The following is a 13,075-nucleotide window of genomic DNA, read 5'->3' on the forward strand; positions in this document are numbered from 1 at the left end:
ACTACTAAAACAAAGTATCTTAGCAGGCAGCGTAATTAAAATGTTTGTGTTCTGGAACATATGATGCCTTAAAATGTCTGCATAGGCTGTTCAGTGCTCACTATGTTTGGAACAGAGCATTTGTGTTTGTGAGTGGGTTAAAGAGAGAGAGGGAGCGAGATATAAGTTGAAGAAATAGAGTGTAGTTGTGTGTGAAAAGAACTTCATGGTTGATGGTCCCTCTGGAGGGCATGCTCTGCTGCAGCAGGTTAAGGTGCGGATGAATAAGTACCTGTCCCTGAAGACAAACGGAAATGATTTCAGCCATGTCCAGAGGGCCATGTGCCCTGGGCAGCTATATAGTAATGAAGCCTTAGAGATCCTCTCCTCTCCTCCCCGCCTTAAGTGTGCGGAGAGCTTGACCAGTGACTCTGAAGATAGACTCCTCGGACATTTGATTAGTCGGCCTCTGAGTAAGAGATCTTTCAGAGAGAACAAAGTGTTCCTAAATTGCTTTGGCTTTTTAGGATGACTTGGACAATAGGATGTTCATTGATAAATTGATTGTGCCTCCTTGGTGTCCCCTATTTTTCAGGACTAGTGGTGCTGGCAGAAGCCTCAAACAATAGAAAACAATCAATTTGTGTTTGTAGTCTGAGGTTTCCCTCTATGTTTAAAATTATACTTAACAATTTCTATGTATAAAATTACAATAGTACTGTTACTGGAGCATCTATATCGCAAACAGACACCATAGATTGACACTAAACCCTTTAGAACTTTCAAAAGATGTATAATTTTTTTTTTAGATAGTAGTCTATATAGTAAACGTAAAAAAAGGTAAATAAAGTGACGTCAAGGCTGTTGGCTCAGTGTGCCTCAAGAGGTTAAGTAACTGGCATGAATAAAGTTGTTCTAGGCGACTTCATAAAAGTGATTTTGAAATAAATTGAAGTTTTTTGAGCTACGAGGATTTTGACTACAACTTCACAAATAATGATTTCATTGACAATTAATTTGGGAGGACTTTTTTATTGCTAAATATATAATATACTACCACTCAAATGTTTGGAGTCACCATGTTTCTATTTCAAATAATTGCTATTCTTTTTAACTGTCTCTGATAGAATCCTTTAAAAAAAGACACTATTGTGTTTTCCACACAAAATTAAACAGAACAATTATTTTCACTGATAATAATAAGAAAGGTGTATTGAATATCAAACCAGCATATTAAACTTTATGAAGGATTATGTGACACTGAAGATTGGAGTAATGGCTGCTGAAAATTAAGCTTTGCCATCAGAGGAATACATAACATTTTAATAAAGTATTATAATCGAAGAAAACAGTCATTTTAAATTGTTATAATATTTCACAGTGCTGTTTTGCTGTGGTTTTGATCACATAAATGCAGACTTGGTGAGCATATTTTTTTCTTCAAGAACAAACAAACAAAAAATACCCCAAAATGTATAGATATATAATAAAAAAAAACAAAAAACAAAAAAAAACAATTTAATATATAAAAATGATACAATTTAAAAATATATATAAATTGAAATTGAATCAAAATGATATTTAATTTCCTTATATTAACCTTTTGTTAAAGCAGGTGCGTGGCAGTCCTGGTTCTGGTCATGGATGCTGATTGGTCAATCCTTGTAACTTTCAAAGGATCTGATTTGATTGCATTTTTCTGCTATCCATGGTTCTGTACAATCACACATCACATCCTAGTAGGTATTTTAAAATGCATACTTGTCTCTCAACTGAACTGTGATGTAGGTCCCCTGGTTTACTTATCTGCAGGTGCATAGCTGAAGACAAGTAAATGTATGGAGAGAAAAGAGAAGCCATTGTTAATAAGCTAAGATACAAAGTAGTGATTAAGCTTGTAAAAAATGTAAATGATTCATATACATGTATAACATTACCTGTACAGTTTTCTTGAAGTGCACAATTTCTAAAAGCCAAGTTCTAATTCCTTTTTGAATGTAGATTATACAGGCTGGTAATAAAGACATGTGTTCAACATAATGTGTTGTCTCACTGCTTAAGGTGAAGTCAGTGACCTCTAATACGATTACCACCTTCCATAAATTCAGTTTGAATAGCCGTGGCGTAGCACTTATAATATTAGAATAACCTGTCCAGCACTTTGCCATACCAGGATAAGGTTAATTTAATGTGCAGCAAGTCCAAATGAGATGATTTCATGGTTAACAGACAAGTGGATGAAAAAGATAAAGGAAATTGAGTCCCTCTTTTGAGAAGATAATTAATAACGATCTAGGCCAATGACCCTATTATCCTCTCGTGATAACCAGTCGCCCTCTGTATTGTAGGGTGGGTCAGGAGTGAGAATATATTTAATTGTACATTTTCTCTTTTCCTTATTCTACGTTGTTAGAGGTCATCACATTTTCCTGAATACAGTTTTCAAAATATACATCCATCTTAGACCAGCATAGAAATTCAGGTTGGTGTAAGCTGGTCTTTTCATCAAGGACATCCTCTATCTCTATCTCTCTCTGTCTCTGTCTGCCTGTTTCTCTCTTAGCAAGATGAACTGTGACATGAAGATTTGTTTTTAGCCCCTATTGTCGTTCGCTAGTGTCGTAAAGCCTAGTGGAAACATTAAACACAGTAGAGAGGATGCAGCTAGTGGGAGATTCACAGTGTGAGAGCTCACTCAATCAGCACTCAGCTGCAGGCCTCAGATCCGGTCCTTTGGATTCTGCTCACAGTTCCTACCAGGCCACATATGACTGTGTCACTCAGAGCATCTATCTAGCTCTGGAATTTGATTTAAAAAAAACTCCCTTCGGCCAAAAATAGTGCCAGTTCCCTCTAATCAGTAATCAGTAGACTGAACCGGAAACTGGCATGTATTGACTCATGTCAAGCTTTTGAGTGACTTAAGTCTCAGGCAGGGGTAGACGTACGCTAATCAAGCCCAGCACCATTGATTTCTCTTTTAGATAGACGGAGGTAGAAGTAAACTGAAAACTTAGTTTGGGATTTTTTTAAAACCAGAAACTTTGGTTGAAAACTTTGGATTAAAAACGTATACAGTATAATGATTTGATCCAAAAAGCCATGTGGGTGTTTTTTTTTTTTTTTTTTAATAATATCTGTCTGTCTGTCTATCTATCTATATCAAGTGTAGCGTTAGTTCTGGCAGGTCATGTTAGTCATGACACTCAGCTGATTCACATTGACCTATAGGAATATGACGCCTATCACCGCATTTGTGTATATATGGTCCATTCAGTATTATCAGCAGCTTTATCGCATTGCTCAGGAGCTAATTACCCTCCTCCATCTCCAGCTCCTCCTTTGTCCAGTCAGGACTTGCCCTTCTGATATTTCTCTTGATCAAACTCATTTCTTCAATTATGTTGGTAAATTAATTATTGTCATTAAGAAAATTAATGATATTGCAGTACTTTGGTTCTGTTCTGTTTACCCTAAGGGGTTTATCGCTGCTCTCCCTGCTCTTATCCATGGTAGGCTGCATGGATGGGAAGGGAGTTTTTGCCCAAAACAGAACCATACCGCCAATCCAAACTGTATGCTAACTGCCAGTCATCTTTGACGATAATGATCCTGACAGATCTATCTATCTATCTATCTATCTATCTATCTGTCTATCTATCTGTCTATCTAGGCATATTCTGCAATTTTTGCATCTCAGAAGGAAGCCACACAACAAATAAAGTATTAATTAATATAGCACTTTAAATTCTGTGCCCCGTTTGTACATATAATAAGAATTGAAAGTGGTATATTTTTGTAACTTTCTGATGCCAAGGACCACTAAATATGATTACCTTGCGACCCCATTGCTGCATATTTGTCTATGTATTAAAGAAGAACCATTTATGCTGTCTGCAATAATCAAACTTTGAGGGTTATATTACAAAGACAACATGCAATGTGCAAAATTAATATATATATATATATATATATATATATATGTATGATATAAATACAAATTCCAATTAAATAATCCAATACAAATGCCAATAAAATACATTTATAAAATAATTTTGCACATTGCATGTTGTCTTTGTAATATAATCCTCAATGTTTATCGCAGACAGCATAAATGGTTCTTATATACGGTATATGGAAAATATTCTTTGTACTGTTAAATGAATTTTCAGTTCAATTTAAAGTAATTTGTAACATGCTAATATATTTTTGAACATTGTTTATTGCAAGGAAGTACAGAACTCTACAAAATTACACTACAGTTTAAAAGTCTGTGCTAACAATTTTTAAAATTAACAATTTTTAACAAATATTTTTATTTGATTTTTTTTAAGAAATGAACACTTTTATTCAGCAAGGATGCCTTAAATTGATCAAAAGTGGCAGTACAGACTAAAGCAAAGAATATATATTGTGGTTTCCACAAAATATTAAGCAGCACAGCTGTTTTTAACTTTAATAATAAAAAGAATCCTTAGCACATTTAAGCACCAAATCAGCATATAGAATGATTTCTGAATGATCATGTGACACTGAAGACTGAAGTAATGATGCTGAAAATTCAGCTTTGCCATCACAAGAATAAAATCCATTCTAAAATATATTAAAATAATATGTTATTTTAAATTGTAATAATAGTACACAATATTACTGTTTTACTGCATTTTTATCAAATAAATGTATCCTTGCTGAGCAAGAGACTTCTTTCAAAAACATAAAAATAATCTTACCAACCACAAACTTTTCAACCGCTGGGTATATGAAGATTTACACAAACATTTTATTTTTTACTGTTAAAAACTAGGCTTTTCAATAGAATGATCATTATTAATCTCATAATTTCTGACCCACCAGTCTTTAGAAAGCAGAACGAAACCCAGAACAACTTTCCAATTTGAAATCATCGGGTCAAGGTTTGACTAGTTTAGCATGGGTTCAGCTCCCAAGTTAGATAAAAGCATCTTCCAAATGAAAAAAAAAATTAGTTATGTAATTTTCCAAATTTGATGCAGAGCTATTAATCAGATTGTTTTGTGTGAAGTTTAGTGATGCTCAGAGTTACAGCTGGGATTCTCTGACAGGGGAAGTGAGGGCAAGAGTATGTAATGATAATGGAGACGCTAATGTTGATTATAATTACATGTGTATTTTTTTGACATGAAAAGGGCCTCATTTGCTTGTTACCGCTGTGCTTTGTCTGTTTGTATTAATCTCCTTCGATATAACCTCTCCTGTTAAGACAGAACTAATAAAGCCAAGCAGGCTCCTCGTCTTTAAATGAGGACTCTGTAATGTCCCGACTTCATAGAGTCGTAACTGGGAAATAACAAGCAGTGTACATTAACAGACCATTGCCTTCCGCAACTCCATCCTGCAATAACGTAGCTGTGTAGTGTTTTCGTAAACAGCTCCTACCCAGATGCCACTTGAGCACAGGGACCGTATCGCGTCCCCCTATGTGTCCTCCACTATAAACACAAGCTGCTGTCTGCTGGAGCCCTGCCCTCCGCACTAGCAGGGGAACCCAATAAGAGATTTCCAGCAGAACTGCAGCCGTAGATTTGCTTTAAATTGGATCCAGTGCACAGATGGAGGCACTGGTGCTTTTGACCCTCCTCCGGAAAGCTGTGGATGTTGTCCTCATCTTCCCTTTTTAGCTTCATCGAATGACAGTGTTTCAGTGGAGGTGCAGGCGGCGATGACCCTGCTAATTAAGCCTAGAACCAAACGACTCTGATTCAGGTTTTCTGGTGTTTTGAAAGTTTTGAAAACAATGGATTTCTTTTAAATGGTACTTCAAAAGAGAACTTTACAGCAGTGTTGAGGGATAGTTAACTTTGAGTAGTGACACTATTAACTGACTACATTTTTCAGCAGCATGACAGCAGTTCAGTTATTTTCTTAATAGTGTAGCTTTTCTAGTAACAAGGTACTTTATCCAACGAGTAGCACTGTACATCGCTGTTTTTAATGTCCAATCTGAGGAAACAATTAAACAGCATCTGTAATATATATTATGTTTTCGGTTATGTAAATTAGGTGTTATATTTAGTATAAATTTAACTGTTCAAGTTTTATTCTGTCACTCTGATTTAAATTATGATTTATATAGGCTGGTCTTTAATTTTTTACATAACACATTTTTGCCCCCTTAATAACTTAAGTATTAAATAATTGTTAGTAGCTTGTAATGTTAACTACTTTTATCAAAGCATTAGCTTGACTGTAGTTTAATTATTTAAAATTATGACCGGTTTGTAGCTTCCCCAACACTGTCTAGTTAGGTAAATGAATCTATATTGCAATTAAGAAAATATCAACTTCTGTAGCCTGACAATTAAATCAACAAATATGTCATTTTGTTTTTACAGACATACTTAGGGAAATATGTAGGGCTACCCCCGACTAAAGATTTCTCTAGTCGACTAGTAGTCGTTCATTTAAAGGTCCAGTGTGGAATATTTAGGAGGATCTATTGACAGAAATGCAATATAATATACATAACTATGTTTTCTGTGGTGTATAAAGACCTTACATAATGAACAATTATGTTTTTATTACCTTAGAATGAGCCATTTCTATCTACATGCACCACGGGTCCCCTTACATGGAAGTCACCATTTTGCGCCGCCATGTTTCTACAGTAGCCCTAAATGGACTTACTGCTCTACAGAACTGACTGGCTACTCTCTGCTGTCTCAGACGACGACATCTTTGTCCTAAGTCGGCTACCATAGCTTCTCTATGTGCTTCCATAGGGAGGGGTGAGCGGTACAATTCGCAACTTCACTGCGAGATGCCACTAAGATTTACACACTGAACCTTTAAGCCATTAGTTGACTAATCTCACGTTTATTTAATTACTTAAATATACTGTTAATTACTTAAATATTCTGTGCACTCAAGCACACACGTAAAGCTTGCTGGCATAATGATTATGGGTGTGTTGGAAAAAATAGCAAGTTTATTATTATAAAATAACATTTTAATTGTTTATTAATAAACTAGTGTTTTCTGAGTCAGTTCCGGCTGCAAAGATGAAGTCATCTCCACCGTAATGTGCATATATATAGAAATGCACCTTTCATATGGATTACATAATCAGAGAGTATTTGTTTTATGTTTAAATTGGTTCATTCAAGTATACGTTTCCAGCTTTCTAGATATATTTCTCATGACTGTGAGGCAAGTAGCCTATACGTTGAGTTTCGGTTCATGTGACGCGCTGCTGTTCAGGGAGACCGAGATGGCAGAAAGTGTATCCTGTTTGTTTTCTTTATTTTACAAAAGGAAAAAAAATTTGTTGTTATTGTGAGTACAAATGACTCCTCCATAGACAGCAATTTAACCACCACTTTCAAGGTCCAGAAAGGTACAAAAGACATCAAAAGACAATCAACGTGACTGCAGTGGTTCAACCTTAATTTTATGAAGCGACAAACATATTTTTTGTGTGCAAAAAAAAAAAAAAATCCTCTCTTCAACAATGTCCTCTCTTCTGTGTCATTCTCTCACGCTGTTTACATTTTTTATTTTATTTTTTGAGCACAAAAAGTATTCTCGTCACTCCATAAAATTAAGGTTGAACCACTGCAGTCACGTGGACTATTTTAACGAAGTCTTTTGTACCTTTTTGGACCTTGAAAGTGGTGGTTAAATTGCTGTCTATGCAGGAGTCATATACCTCTCGGATTTCATCAAAAAATATCTTAATTTGTGTTTTGAAGATGAATGAAGGTCTTACGGGTGTGGAGCAACATGAGGGTGAGTAATTAATGACAGTATTTTCATTTTTGGTTGAACTAACCCTTTAAGATAATTTTCCAGTCATTACATGATTTTTTTTCAGTGAATGAATGAATGAGGCATTCATATAGTGCTTTACTATGTAGTACTGTACACCCAAAGCTCTTTACAATCATATCAGGGGGTCTTTCCTCAACCACCACCAGTGTGCAGCATCCACTTGGATGATGCGACAGCAGCCACAGTACGATGGCGCCAGTGCGCTCACCAGAGGAGAGGAGAGAGAGTGATAGAGCCAACTGAGAGGATAGGGATTATTTGGAAGCCATGATTGGTAAGGGCCAATGGAGGGAATTTGGCCAGGACACCGGGGTTACACCCCTGCTCTTTTACTAGAAGTGCCATGGTATTTTTAATGACTAAACAGAGTCAGGACCACGGTTTAAAGTCTAATCCGAAGGATGGTTCTTGTTACAGTATAGTGTCCCCATCACTATACTGGCGCATTAGGACCCACACAGACCACAGGGTGAGCAGGCCTCACTAACTTCTTCCAGCAGAAATCTGGTTTTCCCAGGAGTCTCCCGTCCAGGTACTGACCAGGCTTGAACCTGCTTAGCTTCAGTGGGCAACCAGTCTTGGGCTACAAGGTGACATGGCTGTGGTATGCAGATGCAGTTACGCATCTAAAACATAAGCATGATATTAAGTCTTCTTTTAATGCCTTGTGACTGAAGGGATACCTACAGAAAAGGCTTTTTCATGTGAAGCTTTTCCTGAAAGTTTCTCTCTTTTTTTTGCTCAAATCTCTGTCACACAGAGAGTATCACCTTCAAAACCCCCCACCTTAATTTCTCCCGGTTCCCTCGCCCCAGTCCCATCTTTCATGGACGCTTTGATCCTGCGTTCTCAACGCCTCCCCGCTCCGGTGGAAACGGTTTGATGTAGGGAAAGGCCGCCTGCGCAGAGGGATGAGTGTGCAGCAACTCTTCCTCTGTGAAATACATCTTTTATTTAGCACAGCCCTGAGACAGCACTTCTGCCTCGCCACACCGCAGTGATAAATGTTCTACACAGTTTTCTGCTGCCACCCACTCCTGAGCTCTGTTAGCACACATGCTAATGCATTCCTGTGCTACAAGGCCATCACGGTAATGTAGAAGGTGAAAACAAAATGGTTGATATTGCCAGGCGTTAGGGAGTTTATTTTCAGTCTGTACGTGTACTATCACTGATATCAATTCTGATATATATTTTTTTGGTAGATAGAGATTTTGTGATTTCTGAGGATAAAATGGGTAATTATTGTCATTTCATGGTTTTTTATATTTTCATAACAATTATGGAACTTAATTTGAATGTAATTTGTAATTTGAATTTAATTTGAAAATGAATGTATAACAAGTGTCAAACATCTAATTTTAATGAATGTCATTTAGCTTGATCATTGTTTAGTGTGTCATGACCTCGACCTTGAGTGCTCTGTAGCCTCTTGTGTCCTTTCAGCATTTCTGCTCACGTTCAGTTGAGCTGAAGGAGAAATGTTTAATATCCTACACAACTATTTCCTAACAAAATTTGTTCACTTCAAAGGTTGTAATGCATTAATTTTTGTGCTAAATAATAAAAAATTATAAATCACTTTTTATTGATTTGTTTTTTTGACAACTATGTTACATGTTTATGGTTCTCGCATTTGCATTCAGTAATTAAATTAGTAATTCCTTTATTTAAAAATGTTTTACAAAAAATATATGAACATTCTTTTGAAAATACACTACAACTACTCAGAAGTTGGGGGTTGGTAAGAAATTTAAATGTCTTTGAGAGATGTATCTTGTTCACCAAAGCTGCATTTATTTGATTTAAAACAGTAATATTGTGAAATATTATTACAATTTAAAATAACTGTTTTATATTTTAATATATTCTAAAATGTAATTTATTTCTGTTACGGCAACCATTACTCCAGTCTTTAGTGTCACATGATCCTTCAGAAGTCATTTGTAATTTTCTGATTTGGTGCCTAAGTAACTTTTCTTACTATTATCAATTTTTAAAAGTGTTTTCCTGCTTAATATTTTTGTGGAAACTGTGATACTTTTTTTAGGATTCTTTGTTAAAATAGAAAGTTATCTCCAGTCAAAAAATGTCACATGGAGCAGGTCCCCTCATGGGGGCAGCCATCTTGAAATCACATGACAGGGGATTACTGCTTGCTTTATTTAATAACCTGCAGATTAAATAATATCTGAGTATTGCATTTCTAGAATTTCATCAGTAACTAAAACATTTTCTAGGTGTGAGTAAATCCAAAAACAATTACAAAAAAATCTTCTTCCTGCACCTTTAAGAAAAGCATATTTGTTTGAATGCAGACTGGCTCTGAAACAGACTGTGACAGGGTCTCATAGAAAATGAATGTAGTTTGAATGATATCGTCTCTTGTTGTTCAGATATCCGGGGCATAGAGAACTTCCTGGACCAGACGTCTCAGCAGGGGATGGATGTCTCTCTCCAGAAGGTGGAATCCAATATTAACATGATGATCACTGGAATGTTCCGCACCATGAGGGTAGAAGAGCTGCATCGCTACAGGGACACACTGAGGCGTGCTGTGCTGTTCATGAGCCCCGCCACTGCCAAGGCCTTCATTACTGAGGTACATTCACACACACACACACACACACACACACACAAGCAAGTATGAATACATATCGCACACCAGCACCGAAAATGTTCACACTTACTTTTCATGCAAATGGTACACTAATAGATTTCTTTGCACTGCACAGATGCAAGTAGTGGCCCTCAAATCCAGCCAGCAGGCATTTAACGCAAGGCCTTCAATCTTTCAGTCCAACCGGCATTTAACTAGTTCACATTATGTTGATCTGTGAGGCTCACAGCTCCAGGCAGGATATGATGTCATAGTAAATTGAATATTTTCAGTGCTTTTATGGCAGATTAAATACAGTATGTGTCAATATATTCACTGTGACACATTTATTTATTTATTTTTTAAATTTTTTTGTACTATAATGCAAAGCTTTAGTGTTTTCCATTTTGGCCTATGTTTTCTTTTTTTCCTATGGGTCATAGTAATTCATTCTGATTGAAAAATGTCACTTGTTTAAATTGGCAATATTTGTAAGGAAGCCATTAAGTGGCTTTGCTCTCTCTCTGATAACTCTCTCTGGGAATTAAACCATGAAGTATTGCTTAATCTCACATGCTATTCTCATTCGCCTTTAATTAAAAATATCCTGTGAAAAGCAATCAAAATCCAATTTTGGTTGAACGTGGGATAGGACAGGAACCATCAGTAGTGGTTGAGACTGCAGGCAGCTGTAATGACTCTTGGGTGTGGGGATGATAAGTTGAGTCTTAAAGATACGCACTTCATCCAGGGAATCATCGCAGGAAATTTAAAACAGCTTATTGTTTTTGTTATTGGATTTGACTGGGAAAACGTTATTTTTACAGTGTGTGCTTGGCTACCATTTTGGGACAAAGTATTTTGCAGGAATGCGTTGGAAAGCACCTTATTGCATGTGCTGGTCATGCATGTACAGTGCACAGCATAAATGAGTACACCCCCTCTGAAACTTCTGAAAGTCAGCAATAACTCAATTACTTTGAAGACATGTTAGATAAAATGTTCCAGCGAGTCCGCTTAATCAATTACCAAAGAATCATGTCAAAATTATTCAGGAAAATAAGATTTTCTTATCAAGGTGATAAAATGTTGTGTAGCAAAATGAGTATACCCTCCTAAAAGTTACTAAATAAAACGAAATAAAAATTTTCTGGTGTAAGTTTAAGGCAATGTTTGATCAACAGGTAAGTATGTTGAACCAAAACATTTAAAGAGAAGTAATTTCTTGACGATTAAAAGTGTTATATAGCCTACTGAATCATTCTCAGACTTAATGCTGACAACAATGGAACCACTTGGGAAAGAACTGTCAGGAGACTTATTTCTTAGCACAAAAGAGGACAGTGGTACAAGAGGATTACCAAATCATTGTTTTAAGTGTGAAAATATAGCAAAAGTAACACAGAAATTCAAAAACAATGGACTAGTGACAAGGCCCCTGAAATAATCAGGCCTTCATTTTAAGCTTTCATTTAGTGATGAGGGCTTTTTTTGCTAGACAAAGAGCAGGAGAAATACCAAGTGAGTGTCTCAGAGCCAGCAAAAGCTATGAAAAGAGTGACTGTTTATCTCACAGAGTAAGATGCAGCCTGCAGAAATGACATGCATGGTTATTGTTCTCACTGGAACTACCTACTGTAGCCAAAGCACAATAAAGTCAGTTAGCCATTTCCAAAGCCCATATTTACAAAATATAGATTCTGGGAATCAGTACTCTGGTCTCATGAGACCAAATTAATCATTTTGGATCTAACAGTATCCAAAATGTTATGGTGTTGCTAGAGGAGGAGTACAGTGAGAAGTGCATGGTTCCCACAGTAAAGTTCAGTGGTAGTAAAGCCCTTATATAGGGATGTATGAGTGCTGAAGGTGTGAGGGAGTTGTGCTTTATCAATGCTGTCATGAATTCCCACACCACTGTGTAATTTAATACACAAACTTGAAACAGAAGATGTTACCCTTTCCTCATTCTCTGCATTGTTGGGCATTTTTTCAACATGACAATGAGGATATGCATTCTCCCAAGGTGAAAAACCTTCTGTGGACATGTATTGCACTCAATCTTAACATTCTTGAGCACCTGTGGGGGATTCTGTAGAGACGAGTTGAGCAACACTCCCCATTAAAGATCAGGGCATTTAAGGAGCTCATCATCCAGGAGTGAAACAGGACACATGTGACAATTTGTCATGAACTTGTACGCTCCGTGCCAAGAAGGTTCAGAGCAGTATATTCAAAGTTATGGAGGGTATACTAAGTGCTAGAATATTATACATTTGATGAATTAAATCTAGGGTATACTCATTTCTGCAATCCTTAATTTAAACAAAATTGGCTAATTTACTTATTTTATGGCTATTAATGACATATATTTCTCAGTTTTTATTATATGTTTAATACATTTTAGTTTTGCCATCTTTCCATGAATTGTATTAGTGATCATAAAGAAAATACATCTTTTGTATTTGTTTAGAGGGGGTGTACTCATTTATGCTGTGCACTGTATTTTGAAAGGAGGCCGGTCACTCGGACATTATACCGCTTCTGAATCTACATAAACCTGAATTGATATTTGGAGAGTAAACTGTTTTTTAATAACCTCTCAGCTTGCTTAAATTTTTTAATTAAATTAATGTCTGAGTCCTTCATGGATCTGTGGATCTTACTGAGGATTTGATGTCAAATTGTACA

General features: G+C 36.3%; 1 protein-coding gene across 5 annotated transcripts in view; it reads left to right on the forward strand.

The window, feature by feature from the left end:
* The window catches only part of grid2 (glutamate receptor, ionotropic, delta 2), a 434,613-nt gene that overhangs the window by 256,787 nt on the left and 164,751 nt on the right, over positions 1–13,075 (forward strand). For all 5 annotated transcript variants that reach the window (XR_007931154.1, XR_007931155.1, XM_051901960.1 and 2 more), the window contains one exon: positions 10,182–10,387. Coding sequence is in view for 3 of the 5 variants with exons in the window: in XM_051901960.1 (XP_051757920.1) it covers positions 10,182–10,387 (206 nt within the window). In the remaining 2 variants the exon portion in view is untranslated. The remainder of the gene's footprint in view (positions 1–10,181; positions 10,388–13,075) is intronic.

Source organism: Ctenopharyngodon idella, chromosome 8 (assembly GCF_019924925.1).
Source record: "Ctenopharyngodon idella isolate HZGC_01 chromosome 8, HZGC01, whole genome shotgun sequence".
Classification (NCBI taxonomy): Eukaryota; Metazoa; Chordata; class Actinopteri; order Cypriniformes; family Xenocyprididae; genus Ctenopharyngodon; species Ctenopharyngodon idella.